Here is a 20,581-nt window from a genome sequence, read left to right as displayed (position 1 = left end):
GCAAAGAAGACACAGACAAAAGGAGAAGAAAACAAACAAAAATGAGTATCCTCAAAGATGACAGATTTGTTACTGATCAAACAACAGGATGCTATGAAAAATAGAATTCTCAGGATAAGTTCTTTAAAGTTAAAAATTGAAACTTAAAAAAAAGTGCAATGGTGGAAAGATAGGAAGATAAATCTTATAGGATGAAAAGACAGAAAATAAGAGTGAAAAGAGGATCACAGAAGTCTTAGACTAAGAAAAAACAAAATGGTGGTAAGGAAATTAAAACAGAGTTTATGTATGTATATTAAACACCCACAAAGTATCTAGAAAAAAAAATCTGAAATCCAGTGAGAAAAATTTCACATCATGAAACAGCAAAATACTAGAAATAAAGAATTCTTTAAAGCTTGCAAAGGTGGGGGAGGTAGAACAAGTTCCTTATAAAAGAAAGGGAATCAGAGTGGCATCAAATTTCTCAGCAATACTGGGAGCTAGGATGGGGCGCCTGGGTGGCTCAGTCGGTTAAGCAGCCGACTTCAGCTCAGGTCACGATCTCGCGGTCCCTGAGTTCGAGCCCCACGTCGGGCTCTGTGCTGACAGCTCCGAGCCTGGAGCCTGCTTCGGATTCTGTGTCTCCCTCTCTCTCTGCCCCTCCCCCGCTCATGCTCTCACACTCTCAAAAATAAATATAAAAAAATTAAAAAACAAGTGGACAATACTGAATAGTTATAATAATGCTAATACCAACTGGACCAATACTGATTGAACAAAAATTATAATGAAACTATATTGGAAGGATGGACGCAAGAAAGGTAGGGAAAGAGAACTAAACCCTCATTTATGTGACATTAGGTTTATAGGTAATGTCTATTGTTCAATCTAAAAGGGCAGTATAAGCATATCATTGAGAAATTAGTTAAGTCCCAGAAGAAAAAACTAAGTTTCCTTGTTGAAACCTTGGTGCTGGGAATGTGTGGGTGACTACAGAACAGGGATGCAAACCACTATTTCTTGAATTCAGTCTTTTAGTACTATGTGATGTTTAAATTAAAGTATTACTCTAAACATTTTGACTTAAAAGCAAACAAGTCTCTAAACTAGCCAAACCAAATACGGCAACAGTCCAGAAGGTTTAAATCCCTGAAGTGGAAAAATCCAACCAATCTGGGTATCAGATGCCTGGGTTTCTCTTTGGTTTTGCTAGTTTACAGGTCAGTGTATCCTTGATCAGGTTACTTAACTCCTGAACCTGCATTTCCTCATCTGCAAAAGGAGATTATAGTCTCTCCAATGTCTACGGGTGCTTTGTGAGTTACAAAATAAATGTATGGTGTTAACCAGGATCGGTATCCCACAGTTAAAGACAATGTTTAACTTAGCCCTGCTAAACTCAAGCTTATTCTAGGCAAAGAATTTTGAAAATCTGCGGTGCACAGGACAGGTCCACTGAGGGCAAGAAGAGGCCAGGACTGTACCTGCTAACAATACAGGGCCTGTATGCTGCAACCACTGCCTTACTAAGGTGAAATTCAGCTCAAGGGTCACGATGAAAACAGCTGGCCAGCCTCCAATAATGCAATACATTTTGTGTCAAAGCTCCCAGGTTAATTACAAAGGATTTGACTCCTTTGAAGACTTTTCTTTACATGATCATCTTAGTACAGGTAACAGAAGTGCCTGAAAGAAAAACGTGTCATTTATTGAATAACTCAGGGAGCAGCAAACTTACGTTTGCCTTCTGGAGCTCATTACAGAGTGACAATCACAGAAAAGCACCGAAAGGCCATAAATGCACCTCCCGCCTGATGTTTCCATCTCCTCCACAACCTGCCCTTCTCCCACAGCCATGGGCACTCTCCTCGAACCCGCCGGAGCTGGCCTTGCACGGGGCCTCTTGAAGTCAGGCCACGCTGACCAGCAGGAACGGGAGACCCCGGTTCTCATTCTTTCTGCTCAGCTGGAACCGGCCTCTTCGTAGCCCCCACCCTTCATGCTGCTCAAAATCCTCAGGACTAAAGAGAACAAGTCTCCACGCTCTTCCACCTGACAGCCACCATCGGAATCTTCAGGAACAGTCCGTCACCCCATTCTCCGGCCCTCCCCTCCGGGCCGCACGAACGGTACAGGACGGCTGGTTCTCGTCCCTCCTTCGTAGCAGATGAAGAGAATGCGGATTTGACCCGGTCCACCGGGGGCCCTCTGAACCGACACCGTGAAAGGGCACGACCGCAGCGCTCACAGCACTTGGCCGCGCGTTCAGCCCCCAAATCGCGCCCGAGCGCCTAAGTGCCGCCGGATCCGCCGCACCTGCCCCGCAGAGCCCCGGCCGCACGCCGACCTCGCGCGGGGAACTAGAGCCCGCGCTTCCCCTGCCGGCCCCGGCCGCTCGGCGCGCGGGGGGAACGGCCCTTCCCTCCCCGCGGAGGCGCCACTGGAAGTCGGGTGGCCGCGCCGCGCGGGGCCGGAACTGGCGGCCGGCTTGGCCGGGGTCCCGCTGCCCGCGCCCGGGTCCCCCGGGGACCCAGCCTCACGCGCCCCCGCGCCACCCCGACCGCGCGCCTCGCGGAGGAGCGCGGACGGCGCGGACTCACAAGGACTCCAGGTGCTTGAGCTGCTGCAGCTGCTGCGCGTCGTGCCGCCGCCGCTTCTGCTCTCGGCGCCGCTGCAGCTCCTGCTCGGCCGACTCCCGCTGCCGCCGCGCGCCTCCGGCTCGCGCGTCGTCACGCCCGGGCCGGGAAGACATCGCGGCCCGCGCGGCTGAGGCGACTCGCGGCGCGCCTGAGGCGCCTGAGGCGGCCGAGGCAGCGAAGACGGCACTTCCTCCGCGCCGCGCCGCGCCCGGGCCGGCCCCGCAGCGCCCCCTCCCGCCGTCCGCCCGGGCAGCGTCTCCGCCGTGGCCTCCCGGTCCCCGCCTCCCGCCAGGCCCGCCGGCCACCTCCCCGGGCCGCGGCCCCAAGTCGGCGCTCGGAGCTCCGTGAGCCCGCCGCCTGGCTGGCCGGTGCCGGAGTTCGGCGCGCGACCCCTGGCGGTGGCGGCCAGGCGGGCGGAGGAGGCCTGCGGGGCAGCCGGAAAGCCCCGCCCCCGGGACCCTGGGAGCGGGTGCGAAGTGACTTTGTAGTCCCGGGTGGGTTTAGACTATGAGCGCTGCTGCTACGTGGTGCTGGGATTCAAACAGCTTTGAAGAAAGCAAGACTCTCCATAGAAATTCTCTAATTTTCCGGAGCATGGTGAAAACATAGCGTACAGTTTATTTAGATAACTTTTGGGTGCTGGACAAAAAAGCTGTATATACTGAGCGCTTTTTATGTTGTGGTTATTGATCTAAGCCCTTAAGAGTTGATTTAATTTTTAAAAGCTTACTCAGTGCTGTTAATTACCCTTATGTATTACCCTTACCTTATTGTGTAGATAAGGAAGTTTAGGGAGCGCCTGGGTGGCTCAGTCATTTACACATCCTACTGTTGATTTCCACTCAGGTCATGGGCTCCTGGTGCCTAAGACTCCCCAGCCCTCCCCCAGCCTACTAGGCTTTGTGCTGACCGCAGGGAGCCCGCCTTAGGATTCTCTCTCTTTCTCCGCCCTTCCTCCACTCATTCTCTCTCTCAAAAATAAATAAACAAATTTAAAAAGGCCCAGAGTTAAATAACAGGCCCAAGGATGCAGAAGTAATTCCTGGAACCAGATGCAAAGTGTTAAGTGCTTAACTAGATTGCATTTGAAATGTGTCTGATATGTGAAGTTACGATAATTGTTTTAGCTTTAATGGAAAAAACCACAGAGGAAGTAAAAACAGCATAGGGAGTATTTCCCTCAAAAGTGGTGTTCAGTATAGTTAATACTTAAAAAATATGAGGAGCCCCTTTGGATTTATTAGACAAAGTCAAAATGAATGAACATATAAAGGCTATGAACAGAACAGAATATTAACACTGGTATGTCTTAGAACTTGGAAATTAGATTCTCCTCTGAGAGGAAAGAACTGGTGCATTAACCAATCTAGTGGTTGATGCAAGTTGCCTGAACCAGTAAGTGCCCTGAAATACCTTGGGTGTGAGGTGTTCGAATCTGGTTTTCTGGGTTTGATGAACTACTTGATTGCCTTGAAACTAGTTTTTGTTTAAATCAGCTAGAGTGGATTCTATTGTCTATGACTAAAAATTGTCAGAAACAATGTTTGCAAAGTTAGTTTTTTATTTTTTTAATGGTTTACTTTAAAAAATTTTTAATGTTTATTTTGAGAGAGAGAGAGAGAGAGAGAGAAAGAATGAATGGGGGGAGGGGCAGAAAGGGAGGGAAATACAGAAACCAAAGCAGGCTCCAGGCTCTGAGCTGTCAGCACAGAGCCCGACACAGGGCTTGAACTCACAGACCACGAGATCGTGACCTGAGCCAGTGTCAGACGCTTAACTGACTGAGCTACTCAGCCACCCCTAATGTTTACTTTTTGAGAGAGAATGTGAGCAGATGGGAGCGGGAAGTGGGGAGAGAGACAGAGGACCCAAAGCAGCTCTGGCGCCGAGAGTGGAGAGCCTGATGCAGGGCTTGAACTCACAAACGGTGAGATCATGACCTGAGCCGAAGTCAGATGCTTAACTGACTGAGCCACGCAGGCACCCCACAAAGTTAGTTTTTAAAAAAAAAATTTTTTTAACGTTTATTTATTTTTGAGACAGAGAGAGACAGAGCATGAACGGGGGAGGGTCAGAGAGAGAGAGACACAGAATCTGAAACAGGCTCCAGGCTCTGAAATGTCAGCACAGAGCCCGATGCGGGGCTTGAACTCACTGACCGTGAGATCATGACCTGAGCCGAAGTCAGCTGCTTAACTGACTGAGCCACCCAGGTGCCCCACAAAGTTAGTTTTTAAAATGAACATGGATAGGGGTACCTGGGTGGCTCAGTTGGTTAAGTGAATGACTTGATCTTATGGTCTTGAGTCAAGTCCCACCCCCCCTGCTCCCCCCCCCCCCCCCCACCCCCACCCCCACCCCGCTTTGCACTCACTCTTTGCTGGGTGTGATGCCTATTAAAAAAAACCAACGTGCATGTCCTGATAATAAAGAAATACAATGGTAGTATAATTCATTATTTAGAAACGTAAAGTTTCCTTCTTACAGTTTACAGCAACTTCTTATAGTTTCTCCCACATGAAAGGTGAGGGTACTCAGTAACTCAGTCATTTGAAAAGTGGAGTCCCTGGTCCCAGCTTGTGTGTAAAGCCCCTGCTACTAGTGTGATTCACATGTTTGAGCACATCTAGTCAATGTTTGTGGTGAGCTTTCTAGGATCCTGACAGTATCAGGGCCCATGGAACCTCCTGAGCAAGAACCCACCCATAGGTCATAGGCATCAGGCACCAAGTTTGGCCAGCAGCAAAGTCACCTCAGGAGGGAAGGAATAATTCCAGTCATTTGGTTGGTGTGAGCCACTCAGATTCATCTCTGGTATGCACCATGGAGTTGTCTGAACTCTGGAGAGTGCCAGAAGCTGTGAAGTTACAAAGGTGGAGGAAAGAGCTAATAAGAATTTCAAAAAATGTTCATTTATTCATTTATCAAACAGTACATTAGACCTGCTATGTAAATAATGTTCTGAGTGTAGGGGAGAAAGCAGTCTTTGCCTTTGTGAAGCTTATATAAGAAAAATGTTGAATTGACAATTACCCACATATTAAAATTTCAATTATGATCTGTTCTATGGAGATATATGGGGTATCTATTCTGATGGTGGTATAGGAAGTCTTCCCAGGGAAAGGGGCATATCAACAGAGGCTTAAGGATTTGTAGGAAGTGGTGGAGCAAAGAAAGGAAAGCATCCCAAGAGGCAGAAGAACAGCCTGTGGAAAAGAGGCTTCATGTACAGAAGAAACTGAGAGAGAAGGCCAGTGTGGGGCTGGAGCCTGGGGAGCAAAGAAAGAAAGAGCCATGAAATGAGACTGGAGAGGTAGACAAGATGAGATTGTCCAGGTCTTTTAGACCTTGGGAAGGACCTGGATCTCAAAGTAAGTATGGTATGAAGGTAATGAAGGAAATAAAATTCGAAGAAGTGATTATCATATTTGAATTTTAGACATTTCTCTAGCTACCATCTGGTACCACACTGCGTGATGCTACACATATTCTGTAGGTGTTGATGTGCCAAATCTGCCTTTATGACATTCATTCATTCCAGAAACATTTATTTGGACTGCTAAATCCTATATTCATGTTGTTCAAACTTTGGGTCAAGAGTCATTAGAGGATTGTGAAATCAATTTAGGGAGTTGCCAGCGATATTGTAAACTATGAAATAAAACAAAAGAATAGAAAGAAATATCAGAGTGCATCATACATAAATAAGTTAGGTATTATCTTTCAAAATTAATTTTGCTCTATGAGTGAAAGCAAAAAGTTGAGCAATTAGCTCAACAAATAATTGGTCTTGGGGGGCGCCTGGGTGGCTCAGTCGGTTAAGCGTCTGACTTCGGTTCAGGTCACGATCTCACAGTCCGTGAGTTCGAGCCCCACATCGGGCTCTGTGCTGACAGCTTGGAGCCTGGAGCCTGTTTCAGATTCTGTGTCTCCCTCTCTCTGACCCTCCCTCATTCATGCTCTGTCTCTCCCTGTATCAAAAATAAAATAAATGTTAAAAAAAAATTAAAAAAAATAATTGGTCTTGGTGATGGGTATAGTTCTTCATGTCTCTAACAATGTATAAGGTTTAAAAAATAATATCTGGGGGCACCTGGGTGGCTCAGCTGGTTAAGCGTCCGACTTCGGCTCAGGTCATGATCTCACAGCTTGTGAGTTCAAGCCCTGGGTCGGGCTCTGTGCTGACAGCTCAGAGCCTGGAGCCTGCTTTATGTTCTATGTCTCCTTGTCTCTCTGCCCCTCCTCCACTCATGTTGTCTCTCTCTCTCAAAAATAAATAAACAGTAAAAAAATTTAAAAAATAATGTCTGTTGGGTGGGCAGTTCTGCTTTGGGTTGGCTTGATGGATCCCAGCTCTGCGGGGCTTGGTTGGTCTAAGGTGACGTCACTTACTTATGTGTCTAGTGGGGCAGTGGAGATGACTGACAACATGTTTCTCATCATTCAGCAGGCTTCTACAGGTCATTCACAAAGAGGTGGTGGCAGTATTTCCAAGAGAAGCATGAGAGGGAGAAGCACTTTTTGTGGCTTTGCTTGCATGTTTACTAATGTCTCATTGACCAAAGCAAGTCACGTTCAGATTTAAGGGTAGACCTGCAAATTCATATTGTAAAGAAATGAGCAAAAATGCAAAAAAAAACCCTACAGCTATTTTTGTAAACTATCACACTCATTAAGAAGAATTATGGCACCAGCTGCTGAAAATAAACTTTTCATGCTACAAATGATAAATTACCTTAGCTTTCCCAGCAAATAGTATTCTTTCTACTATCCTATGTTGTCACTGAAATAGGTTGAATTTGGATATCACAAGCTTTCAGAAGCTTCTCCTGTCACAGGGAATATGTATTAAAAAAAAATTAAGCAGTTACATGGGGGCACCTGGATGGCTCAGTCGGTTAAGTGTCTGACTCTTGAGCCTACTCCCATGGTTTGCAGGATTGAGCCCTGAGTTGGGTTCTGTGCTGATAGCATGGAGTCTACTTGGGACTCTCTCTCCCTTTCTTTCTGCCCGTCCCCCACCCGTGCTTGCTCTCTCTCTCTCTCTCTCTCAAAATAAATAAACATTAAAAAATTAGGCAGTTACATATCCTAGCAGGTTGAAATATAAATTACTAATTCAAGATAATTTTCATTTAATTATTTTACATTATTTTATTCTATTATTTAATGTTTTTATTTATTTTTTTGAGAGAGAGAGAGAGAGAGAGAGAGAGAGAGGGAGAGAGAGACAGAGTGTGAGCGGGGAAAGGGGCAGAGAGAGAGAGGGAGACACAGAATCCGAAGCAGGCTCCAGGCTCTGAGCTGTCAGCACAGAGCCTGACATGGGGCTCGAACCCACAAGCTGTGAGATCATGACCTGAGCTGAAGTCAGACACTTAACTGTCTGAGCCACCCAGGTGCCCCTTATTCTATTATTTAAAAAAAACTTTTATTCTGGGGCACCTGAGTGGCTCAGTTGATCACGTGTTCAACTCTTGGTTTCTGTTCAGGTCACGATCTCACAATTTCTGGGGTTTGAGCCCCGCATCAGGCTCTGTGCTGGCAGCCTGGAGCTTCCTTGGGATGCTCTCTCTTTCCTTCCCTCTCTCTGCCTCTGTCAAATAAATAAACTTAAAAAAAGAAAACTTTTTTTTTTTTAAATTTTTTTCCCAACGTTTTTAATTTATTTTTGGGACAGAGAGAGACTGAGCATGAACGGGGGAGGGGCAGAGAGAGAGGGAGACACAGAATCGGAAACAGGCTCCAGGCTCCGAACCATCAGCCCAGAGCCTGACGCGGGGCTCGAACTCACGGACCGCGAGATCGTGACCTGGCTGAAGTCGGACGCTTAACCGACTGCGCCACCCAGGCGCCCCAAAAAAAGAAAACTTTTATTCTAATTATAAAGTTAATGCATGCCATTGAATGAGTAATGGAAAACAATGAACATACAAAGGAAAAATCAAATCACTCCTAAACCCATTGTGTGGCCACAGTAAAGGTTTTTGTGAAAATTCCAACATTTTTCTTATGTTTTTCTTTTCAAAAATAATATCAAATTGCATACATCTTTTACACTTTTTCTCACATTATGAACACTCAAGCCAAACGTTCAATAATTTGAATTTTAATAGTGGAATAGAATTTCATCATAATTTGCCTAAGCTCCTATTATTGTCAATCCAAGTAATTTCCATTTTTATTAAAAAAATTTCTTTGAAGTAAGCTCCACGCCCAACATGGGGCTTGAACTCACTCATGATCAAGAATCAGACGCTCTACCAACTGAGACAGTCAGGTGCCCCCCCCGTTTCTTTTTTTTTATACCAAATGCTGTGATGGTTTAATAATATCAAAATATTAAAAATTAATGATCTTGATGATTTTCATGAAATTCTTTTAAGAACTGTAATAACTTAGAATTATATTTTCTAGTCAGAATGTGAAAAACAGGTATGGTGAAAGACAGGAAATTTAAAGCCTAAGAAAAAATCCAGTGGAAAAAACAATGTTTCAAGGTTGGTGACTTTTAGGGTATTACACCTATAGTGATTTTGATAGCAAAGATACAAGTTTGAGAAATTGGCATAATTCTTATGTTCAGTTGTAAAGTTGAACATATATATACCTATATTCCCGGTAATCCACTCCAGGGAATAGGCTACAGAGAATAGCTCGTGTGATCAGGGAATAGGTACAAATAACCTCATAGTAGCACTGTTTCTACTAGGAAAAAATAAACACCTGAAAATTGTTTAAAGGCTCCACCACTTTGACGATTTTGATCTTTAGCCCCGTCTTCCTCTTCAGGGCGAATTTATGTACTGGGCCAGCACCACCTCAGCCATCAGGGCTCACACAATGGCGCTCACTTCTTCGGCCACTTTGGCCACCGCTGCTAAATTCAAGGTTTGGGCCTCTTGCGCCTCAGGGCGGGAAAAGTACGGGATCCCAGAGGCTCGGAAGCGCGTACCCGCGTAGAAGCCCTGACACTCCGCCCCATCTGCCGGAGCTTCGCCCCCTAGGAAAGCCCCACCCCCGAGTGCTGACACACGGGACGGGAAGGCGTGGAGGGGGTGTGGCCTGCGTCCGCAGCAGAGTCGAAGGCGGGTCTTCCTCAGAGCCTAAGTCTGAGGAACAGTCAAAAGACGCAAAAAGGAGTGGTATTAATTATCCCTCTGCTAATGAGGACCAGGGAGTGGTTCACTCCAGCCCCGTCCGGTAGAAATCTGATTCCAACCACTACCCACGCAGAAAAAGTGTTTCGCCTTCCACCTCAGCCACTCTGGACTACAGCCCCCAGAAGGCATCGGAGCTGAACCACCCGACTTGCGCAGCGGCGTTCGTTGTAAAGTGCTATGACAACAGGGCGAAGATGGCTTGGAGTTAGGGAGGAGTGGGGAGGTGTCCCTTCCGCCGTTGCTGTCCTTTATCTTCTACATCCCGCTGACTGCCTCCCTCACCATTTCCTCCTCTTTGTGAGAAGCGGGACTTGCCGTTGTTCTGGCCTGCCTGGACTCTTCCAAGAGATTGATGCCGTTTTCCCCGCTTGTCTCTGGGCTTGACACAGAAAGGATGCAGGTTTACTCCTCGTGGGTGTCACTCCAACTCTGTGGAGGTGGTGGTGCTGCCTGGTGAGGCTCTCTCTCTCTGCCTGGGACGTGGAACAGGTTGGAGCGGGGAAACGACCCTGGCGGGCATTCTTAAAGGGAGATCTGCAGAGAGTTGCAGGAAAGGTGGAGCAGGACCCACCTGATTCGGCACCAGGTAAGAGTGTGTCTGGAATTAAACACTGGGAGAGTGAATGCCCTTTCTGTGTTTCGTTTTGGGGGCAAGATTGATCCCTGATGCCATGTAATGGTTTGAGGGGATATTGGATGAGAGGTTTCTTAAGAAGGATGTTTGCGTTAAAAATAAGACAAAGCGCAAGTACGACACAATGTGTGTGAGATTTATGGACATTTAAGAGAAAGAGTGACAAGAAATTTTAAAGATTCCAGTCAGGAATGTCACGTGGTGCGCAAGCAGCCTCCTCCCCTGGCACTTCAACAGGTCTTGGGAGCAAATGGTCAAAGCAGTTCTCAGCCTACGACTGAAGTAGGATACATGCACTAATACCCTTTAATTCTTCTTGCAATAGGATTATTGCTTCTCCTTCTCTGTGTATTGCAGACCACAGCAGTTTAGATGACCTGAGCTGATTTTTATCAGCATCTCCTTTCTCCAATCCAGTCCTGCAACTGACTTGAATTTCCTGGAGAGATTCATAGTTTTTCCTTTTTTCTTTTTTCCATCTCACTTAAACTTTGAACATGAAACCATATCACACACACACACACACACACACACAACTTGAAGATGCTAGGGGAAAACTATGGGGCTTCACTAAAATCTGCCAGCATTTAGAGTGGGATAGATTTTCTAACTTGTTAGAAATATGTAAATAGAATAAGTGCTGAGATTTGTGTGTGTGTGTGTTTGTGTGTGTGTGTATAGACCTAACCCTTATTTAAAAGAATTAAAAAAAGCTTTTCATTTTGCAAATAATTTATAAGTTATTTATTAGAGTTTAAGGAATTTTCCATTTTGTGTAGCTGTGTGTAATTGCTCTTAAGTTGCAACTACACACTTATGTTTGTGGTACAATTTCTTGATGGAAATATTCACTGAAGGGGAAAAATCCAATATCAATAGTATATAGTCTTATTTATTGATTTTTAATGTTTATTTTTGAGAGAGAGAGAGAGAGACAGAGAATGAGCAGGGGAGGGGCAGAGAGAGGAGGAGACACAGAATCCGAAGCAGGCTCCAGGCTCTGAGCTGTCAGCACAGACCCCATGCGGGGCCCAAACCCACAAACTGTGAGATCATGACCTGAGCCGAAGTTGGACTTTTAACCGACTGAGCCACCCAGGAGGCCCTATATAGTATTTTTTAATCTTTTAAACCTTTTGATGTATGTATCAAATCTCATCCCTCAGAATAAAGACTTTCAAATATTTTTCAAAAATTATTGAAACATGTGGAGTCATTATAAAACAACTCTGCCAACTAACATTTCAGTGAAAGGTTACTGTCAGTTTTTTGAATATCCCATTTAAATATCCAGTCCAGAGGTTCAGACTGGCATTTGTAACTTTGTCTTGCTCAGGATACATTCCACCACCACCATCACTTCTATTACTACTACTAGGTTACTAGTGACATTTATCTGACATTTATTGAGTACATCCTATGGGTTGGGCATTGGGTAAGCAATTACATGTGTTAGGTCATTTTATCTTTCCGTTCCGCAGAACAGTTGGGAGACTAGAAGGTGAGGGACTTGTCCAAGGTCACTCTGCTAAAGTGTGAAATGAAAAAGGGAACCCAAATCTGTCTAACTCCCTTTCCTGTGTTTTGTCTTCTGTGCCTTTTATTGAAAATTCCAACACTGATCTCTTATATTATCTTCAAAAGCAGCATTCTTCCAATTCTACATACACTTGTCATCTTTCTTGCACTGAATGCCCTGATTCCTACTTTCCAAAATTTGAGGCAGCACTAGCGTGACCTGGAGGAAGCAAAACTCCAAATACGAACAACAATAGTGTCAGTGTGCCTTCTAATTCCAGGATCTGCCTTCTTTCCACAGGATTCTTGGGGTTATTGTTGCAGTGATTGTTCTAGTCATCCTTCCTTATTGTAGGACTAGGCCAATCGGGTGTGAAAACATCCATATCTTAAAGAAAAACTAAATCTGAGTAAATTTGGTGTGGAACATAACATATATATAAGCAAGTATTAAAAATTAAAAAAAGTGTCAAGTGATAAATATGGAAAAGCATTTCTGGAGTTGAGGGGATAGAGAGATTATTTTCTACTTATTATTCTACTTATTATTCTAATAAGGCATAAGAAATCAATCTTTTGTGGCTCTTTATAGGTATGGACCTTTCAAAACCTTCGAATTATTGTTTTCTAGTCATCCTTTAAAAATTTAATTACGTGTATAAAATACTTTCCTGCAGTTTGAACTTGCAATGATTAGAGTTAATATTAACAGTATAGCTTTTTGGTCTTTGTGGAATAGTTGCACTTGTTTAGGGTTCTGGAGCAGACAGAATGGTTTTGGATGCTACTTGTTACTACTTACTAGTTGTGACCACTTGGGCAGTTTTCTTAATCTCTCCATACGTGAGTAACAGTACCTACCTTCTGTTTTGAAGATTAAAAGAGAATACTTGCAAAGCACTTAGAACACTGCCTGGGACTTAGTAAATGATTAGTAAATGTTACCTATTTGGGAGAAGAGATAATAGCCATTGAAAATCTTATCTTTGGTTTTTGTTTTTCATTTACTTAAAAACAAAACCACTGAGGAGCTGGAAATCAACATTGAATGAAGAGTGGATAAAATGCAAATTCTTGTTTCCTATTTTTATTCAAGACAGTTAACTAAACCAAATAAGAAAATCAATTTATATATATTTAATTTTTTGTCCTTCAGCATACTTTTTGTTTTTGTAGTAGAAAAAGCAGGTTTCACAGCTGAAAAATGTCCCATGTTTCTTAGTTTCCTTCTTCCTAACCTGCCGGTAACTGACCTTCCCTGCCTACTACTTGCCTTAATATCTTAAAGTCAAGGCCTGTATCTCATTGAATTTGGAAAATGAATCAGAATTTTATTTATTTATTTATTTGTTTAGTAGGCTACATCAGGCAGGTGCCCCTAGAATTTCATTTATGTCTTAATTTCTGGTTAATTTTTTTTTTTAAGTTTATTTATTTTGAGAGAGTGCGAGTGTGAGCAGGGTATGGAGAGAGATAGAGAATTCCAGGCAGGCTCTGCACTGACAGTGCAAAACTTGAGCTCAAACCCATGAACTGTGAGATCATGACCTGAACCCAAATCAGGAGTTGGATGCTTAACCAAGTGAGACCCAGGCACCCTTGTAGTTAATTTTTCTTTCTCTTAATGGGGTGGGATGTCCTTCTAGGAGAAAGGGTAGGGTTTATTTTGCTAACCTTCTGAATTTAACTTGCTATCCTTTTGTTCTGCTGGAGTGGTAAATGGGGCCAGAATATGGGAATATCCTACTTTAAAAAAAGTGAAAGTTTATTATTTTTTATTATGGGATATTTTACACATAAGCAAAAGCATAAAGAATAGTATGTCTATCTTTATCATATGACCTCATATGTCTATCACCATTTATTCTTTTAAAAAAAATAATAGCTTTATTGGAAAATAATTTATAGGGCCCGGTGGAGAAAGGGGCGGCGGCGGTGGACCGCAGGCCGGAGCCCAAAGGGGACTGTGAGAGGAGAGCCCCTTTCTGCCCGGGTAATTTACCAGATTAATTATGGTTGATGATGGTTCTGAACAAATACAGCTTTTATTTGAGGTATGCCATTTTGAAGACTGAGACCATGGAGTGTTATCCTTGAGGATAAAGGAAATATTTGCAAAAGTCTATTTTATATAGCAAAAATGTGAATCCTGAGACTGAATTCTCTAAAGGGCCTATACAATGTAATAGATGTTGGTGGAACCATTTACACCCAGTCAGCTTGAAGAGTCTCAAATGGACCCTACCACTGAGAAAACAAGATGGCAGTCCACTATGGGGAATTGAGGAAAATGGATTAATACAAGAGTGCTGTGATAATATACAACCAAGACAGGGTTCTTTTAACCTGGATTTCATGAAATGAATGAAGACATGGGTTTCTTACCCAGCACAAATGGACTTTCTAAAGACTTTTTGTATCATTAAAATAAGTACATTTTTGACATTTGGAGAAGAAAGATGGCACATTAACACAGATGATAGTTTGTATGCCTGGAACTTTTGGCAGTTTGATTTGTATGAGTATGACCTTGTGAAATGTTAACTTTAGTAAAATTTCTAACACTTAAAGAAATATAATTTATAGAACATACAATTCACCAATATAATTTGGACAACTCAACGTTATTTTTGTATATTTTACTTTGTATATTCACAGATATGTGCAACCGTCACTTGCGCTGTAGCCAATTTTAGAATATTTTCATCACCTCAAAAAGAAAACTTGGCACTCTAGCTGCAACTCTCTTGTCCTTTATTTCCCACTGGAATTTATTTTCTTCCTGTATGGATTTGGCTATTCTGTACATTTTGTCTATCTATTTATTTACTTGTTTGTTTGCTTATTTATTTATTTTTAGTTGAAGTAGTATTAACATGCAGTACTTAGTTTCAGGTGTTTTCTATATATTTTACATAAATGGAATCACAAAAAAAAAAGGTCTTTAGTGACTGGCTTCTTTCTCTTGCATAATTTTTCAGGTTGTAGCATATATCAGTACTTCTTTTTTATTGCTGAAGAGTATTCTATTTTATGGACATGCCAACTTTGTGTTCATATATTCATTAGTGGATAGACCTTTGGATCATTTCTACCTTTTGGATATTATGAATGATGCTACTATAAACATGCATGTATAAATTTTCATGTGGACATATGCTTTCATTTCTCTTGGACTGGAATTGCTGGATCATATGATTACTCTGTGTTTAAGTGTTTGAGGAGCTGCCAGATCACTTTCCAAAGTGGTTGTACCATTATATTCCCAACAGCATTGTATGAGGACTTTGATTTCTCAACATCGTTGTCCAAACTTGTTTCTGTCTGACTTTTTGATTCTAGTCATCATAGTGGGAACAAAGTGGTATCTCACTGTAGTTTTGATACGCATTTCCCTGGTGGCTAATGATACTGAGCATCTTTTCTTGTGTCTGTTGGCCATTTGTATATCTGACTTGGAGAAATATATATTCATATCCTTTCCCCATTTTTAAATTGGGTTTCTGTCTTTTTATTATTGAGTCATAAAGAGTTCTTTGTATGTTACAGATAGGTATCTTTTATCAGAGATATGATTTGTATTTTCTCTTGTTCTATGGGTCATCTTTTCATTTTCTTATTTGTGTTCTTTGAAGTAAAAAGTTTCAACTCTTGGTGAAATCCCTTTATTTTTTCTTTTGTTACTTATGCTTTTGGTGTCAAACTTAAGAATCTATCACAATATCTGATATCATGAAGATTTACTTTTAAGTTTTCTTCTATGAAGTCTTCTAGGAGTTTCTAAGAATTTTATAGTTTTAGCTGTGTATTAACATACATAAAGGTCTTTGATCCATTTTGAATTAAATTTTTTATATGGTTTTAGGTAAGAGTCCAACTTCATTCTTTCACATGTGGCTATCCAATAATAATCATTTGTTGCAATTTCTCATTGAATGGTCTTAGCATCCTTGTTGAAAATCAATTTACCATAGATGTGTAAGTTTATTTTCGGACTCTCCATTCTTTTCCATTTATCTATATGTCTATCCTTATGCCAGTACTTACTGTCCTAATTACTATTGCTTTATAGTTAGGCTTTGAAATGGGGAAATCCTTCAACTTTTTTCTTCTTTTTGAAGATTGCTTTGGCTATTCTGAATTGCTGGCAATTCTATATGAGTTTCAGAATAAGCTTGTCAGTTTGTACGAAGAAGTCCTATGGGGATCTGATAAGGATTACAATGAATCTGTAGATCAGTTTGGGAAGTATTGCCATCTTAATAATGTTATGATTTCAGATCCATGAACACGGGACATTTTCCTGTTTATTTAGATCTCCTTTAGTTCTTTCAACTATGTTTTATAATTTTCAAGGTATATGTTTTACACTTCCTTTGTTAAATTTATTCCTAGGTATTTTATTCTTTTGGATGCTATTGTAAATGCAGTTGATTTTTGTATATTAATATTATTGTGTCTTTCAACTATACTTAACTTGTTTATTAGCTCTCATAGTTTTTTACTGAATTTCTTAGGATTTTGTATCTACCAGATCATGTCATCTGTGAGTAAAGATAGCTTTACTACTTCCTTTCCAATCTTGGAGCCTTTTAGTTCTTTTTCTTACCTAATTGCCTGACCTAAAACCTCTGGTACAATGTTGTTTTTTGTTTTTGTTAATAGTGCCTTTTGTTTATTTCTCTTACAAGTTTAGTAGTAGCTGGCTTTGAAGGGAGATGGGGACAATAAGATGAATTGATGAAAGCTCATCAGTATGTCAAGGTTGGGGGCTGAAGGGGACACCGGAACAGGTTTCTGTTACTCTTTTTTTAAAAAATGTTTATTTATTTATTTATATTTTATTTTTGAGAGAGAGCGAGCGAGCGAGCGAGCAAGCATGAGCAATGAAGGGGGAGAGAGAGAGGGTGACATAGGATCTGATGCAGGCTCTAGGTTCTGAGCTGTCGGCACAGAGCCTGACATGGGGCTTGAACTCATGGATCATGACCTGAGCCGAAGTCGGATGCTTAATGGCTGAGCCACCCAGGCACCTCTGTTACTCTTTATTTTAGTAATAGTTGTGTGAAGGGGCTCAAGTTGTTGCCAGAGGCAGCAGCGGCCTCATTAGTGGCTTTTCTCTCTGCCAGCATCTGCTGCTTCTGTTTTGCCAGGTACTTCCTGGTAGAATAATGGGCCCCAAATCGTGATTGTGGTCCTGGTAGGCCTTGGCCACCTGGGTGAACCACTCCAGCTCCTTGACACAGTTCTGCCTGTAGTTCTTGCCTTCCCTCTGCTGACAGGCCTTCAGCCTTTCCTGGATAATGTTGACAATTTCTTGGTCAACTTTAGTGTCTCTTCTCCATTGCATTTCTGCTTCAAACATGCACAAGACATTCTTTTCCTGGCACTCAGTGATGTCTGGCACATGGCTGAACTCCTGGTGGTAGTAGTAATACCTGTTCTTTACATGCTCTTAGGTCATGGGCCGGTCCATGAGGAGGTCTAAGGCCTTCGTCAAATATGTTATGGGGTTGGGCATTGAGAGCTGCGGCGAGGGCAACAGTGTGTGGCATGATGCCTCTGGGTACACGTCCTTGTCCCAACTGTCCAGCATGGCATGGTGGTGGTGTGTGGGGGCCTCTGATCTCTGACACTCGAGCCTCTCCTCTACCTGGGTTCCACACCTAGGTTGGCACAGCGAAGCAGCTCCTCCAGTACAATGTTGAATAAAAGTGGTGAATATGGACATCCTAGTCTTGTGTGTGGTCTTAGGGAGAAAGCATCTAGTTGTTCATCCTTAAGTATGATATACGCCATAGGTTTTGCAGTTTGAGGAAGTTCCCTTTTATTACTAGTGGTTTTTTTAGTGGAAGAGTGTTGGATTTTATTTTGTCAGATACTTTTTTCTTTTTTTTTATTTTTTTTTTAAATTTTTTTTTTCAACGTTTTTTATTTATTTTTGGGACAGAGAGAGACAGAGCATGAACGGGGGAGGGGCAGAGAGAGAGGGAGACACAGAATCGGAAACAGGCTCCAGGCTCCGAGCCATCAGCCCAGAGCCTGACGCGGGGCTCGAACTCACGGACCGCGAGATCGTGACCTGGCTGAAGTCGGACGCTTAACCGACTGCGCCACCCAGGCGCCCCTGTCAGATACTTTTTTCTGAGTTGAGACGATGATGTGGTTTTTAATTTTTGTTTTATTGATATGGTGTACTATTGTAATTCATTTTTGGATGTTAGACTCACCTTGCATTCTTGGAGTAAATCTCATCTGGTCATGGTGCATAGTTCTTTTATATATTGCTTGATTCATTTGCTAGTGTTTTGCTGAGAATTTTTATATCCATATTCATTAGAGATATTGGTCTGTAGTTTTCTTGTGTGTGCTTACTTTTGATATTGATGTAACACCAGCCTTATAAGAATGAGTTGGGAAGTATTCCTTCCTCTTTTATTTTTTGGAGTAGTTTGTGAAGAATTGTTATTTGTGTTTGGTGGAATTCACCATCTGGACCTAGTCTTTTCTTTGTGGGTAGTTTTTTGATTACTGATTCAATCTCTTTACTTGTTGTAGGTCTATTTAGATTTTCTATTTTGTTTTTAGTCAGCAACAGGTAGCTGGAAGCAAGATGAATAATGCTGATGTCCTGCTCCTCCAGGGAAGATAGTTCTCTGACTAGGAGCTGTGGGGAGAAGGGTGCCTTATTCTTGGCTGTACCAGTCTGGAGTGGAGTTTCTATCTTGTGAGCCAGGAGTGAGGGGAGAATGAGTGAATCTCGTTTTTTTAAAATACTATAGACTTTTAATTTTCTTACTGAATTTTAGGAGGTTTTTAATGTTTCTTTACTTTAGGACAATATCCAGAGACTTTAAATGGTTCTTTTAAAAAATAATTTTCACCAATTTTCCTGGGGAGTGGGTCCATGGAGCTTCTCACATGTCATTCTAAAAGTGAAATCTTCTGAAACTTTAAATTGCATAGCATAATGGTTATGGGAGACATACTTATGTTATCAAAAGATTTGGTCAGAGTTCCATTAGGTATCAAGGTACTCTATCTAGTGTTTGTAAAACTGTTTAAGAGTAAACAGTTATTATATACATGCTTATTAGGAAACCAACTGCTATGTGCAAAGATAAATTTTTTGTATGTATGTTTTATTTGAGCCATAGGATTAAACCTTTTGTAGATAAACAGGGATATTCAGCAACCTTAAATTATTCAGGCTTGCTGTGGAACTCATCTTTGAAGCCAAAGTGGAAAGGAGCTCCTTTTTAAAATCTGTTCTTCGGGGCGCCTGGGTGGCGCAGTCGGTTAAGCGTCCGACTTCAGCCAGGTCACGATCTCGCGGTCCGTGAGTTCGAGCCCCGCGTCGGGCTCTGGGCTGATGGCTCAGAGCCTGGAGCCTGTTTCCGATTCTGTGTCTCCCTCTCTCTCTGCCCCTCCCCCGTTCATGCTCTGTCTCTCTCTGTCCCAAAAAATAAATAAAAAACGTTGAAAAAAAATAAAAATAAAATCTGTTCTTCATGGGGCACCTGGGTGGCTCAGTCGGTTAAGTGTTCAACTTCAGTTTGGGTCATGATCTCACAATTCGTAACTTTGGGGCCCACGCCGGGCTCTGTGCTGACAGTTCAGAGTCTGGAGCCTGCTTTGGATTCCGTGTCTCCCTCTCTCTCTGCCCTTCCCCTGCTCGCACTCTGTCTCTGTCTCTCTCTCTCTCAAAAATAAATAAACATAAAAAAAAAATAAAAAATATCTACTGTCTTTCAGCTTAACTTGTTTTAAAATCCACCAATTTTTGCAAAAGGAAATTAACAGTATGCCAACTTAGCACAGTTTGTGGTTTCTTAATTTCTTGGGAATGGGCAGCTTTTCTTTGCCTTTCTTTGCTTCTGTCTTTAAAATCAGAGAGAGAGAGAGAGAGAGGCATTTGGGAAGCACATACTGGCTACTGACATCAGCACAAATTGTTGGTTTTCTTATTGTTTATTAACTTTATAGAGATCTAAGTCCTTACAGTTCAATACATTATTGTCCACAATGGTACGTGATAGTGCCTGGGACATGGAAGAACCAGTATGTAGGATTTTGATGTAATGGAATTTATGCAGTTCTGCTATGTATTACCTTATGTTTGCCCTGGTAGGAAAGTCATTTGGTCCGAAATAATTAAATAGCTCTGGTTCTGTGAGGAAGAGCCATTTGTTGGACCTGTGTTTAAAATCAGCACCCTTCGCCCCTCTTAAGAATTACAACAAAGCAAAACAAAATAACCCCTCTACTGACTCATGCTTTTCAATTTTTTTCCTGATATTAAATTGCAGGCAGTGGCAGCCTGAAAAGACAAGGATCTAGAGACCAGGGAGAGGGCACACAGAAACAAGTTTCTGCCAGTAGCTGTGTGACTTAGAGGAATCCTACAACTAACCTTTCTGGGCCCCTCCTACAGAATGAGAGGACCAGCTGATTACTAAGTACCTTCTAGCTGTTCATGCCCTTTGGCTTGAAAAATAAGTCTTTTTTTTCCAAGCTTTGGAAAGGTAATTTGTAGCACAGGTCCCAGGAAAAAAGGAAGTGGTAAAGTAGAGCCCTAATATAGGAAAACATTTACTTTGGCTATCAGGTATCAGGTCACCTGGTGCTTTTTATATTTTAAGGTG

General features: G+C 42.3%; 2 protein-coding genes and 1 pseudogene across 14 annotated transcripts in view; 1 reads left to right on the top strand and 2 right to left on the bottom strand.

Moving 5' to 3' along the window:
- LOC131509163 (retinitis pigmentosa 9 protein) overlaps nucleotides 1-2,817 on the bottom strand; it is a 220,842-nt gene extending 218,025 nt beyond the window's left edge. For 6 of the 8 annotated variants that reach the window (XR_009260330.1, XR_009260331.1, XR_009260329.1 and 3 more), the window contains exon 1: nucleotides 1,721-2,064. Coding sequence is in view for 3 of the 8 variants with exons in the window: in XM_058724649.1 (XP_058580632.1) it covers nucleotides 1,721-1,935 (215 nt within the window). In the remaining 5 variants the exon portion in view is untranslated. Of the gene's footprint in view, nucleotides 1-1,720; nucleotides 2,065-2,582 lie in introns of those variants that run through there. The other 2 variants (XM_058724651.1, XM_058724648.1) reach the window with 2 other exon arrangements.
- Nucleotides 2,818-9,707: 6,890 nt separating this feature from the next.
- The window catches only part of BBS9 (Bardet-Biedl syndrome 9), a 458,930-nt gene continuing 448,056 nt past the window's right edge, over nucleotides 9,708-20,581 (top strand). For 2 of the 6 annotated variants that reach the window (XM_058724629.1, XM_058724625.1), the window contains exon 1: nucleotides 9,712-10,370. The gene's annotated coding sequence lies outside the window, so the exon portion shown is untranslated. Of the gene's footprint in view, nucleotides 10,371-20,581 lie in introns of all 6 variants that reach the window. The other 4 variants (XM_058724634.1, XM_058724627.1, XM_058724626.1 and 1 more) reach the window with 4 other exon arrangements.
- Nucleotides 16,982-17,532, bottom strand: LOC131508541 (NADH dehydrogenase [ubiquinone] 1 beta subcomplex subunit 10-like; annotated as a pseudogene).

Source organism: Neofelis nebulosa, chromosome 4, assembly GCF_028018385.1.
Source record: "Neofelis nebulosa isolate mNeoNeb1 chromosome 4, mNeoNeb1.pri, whole genome shotgun sequence".
Classification (NCBI taxonomy): Eukaryota; Metazoa; Chordata; class Mammalia; order Carnivora; family Felidae; genus Neofelis; species Neofelis nebulosa.
This window is presented reverse-complemented; position numbering and strand designations above follow the sequence as displayed.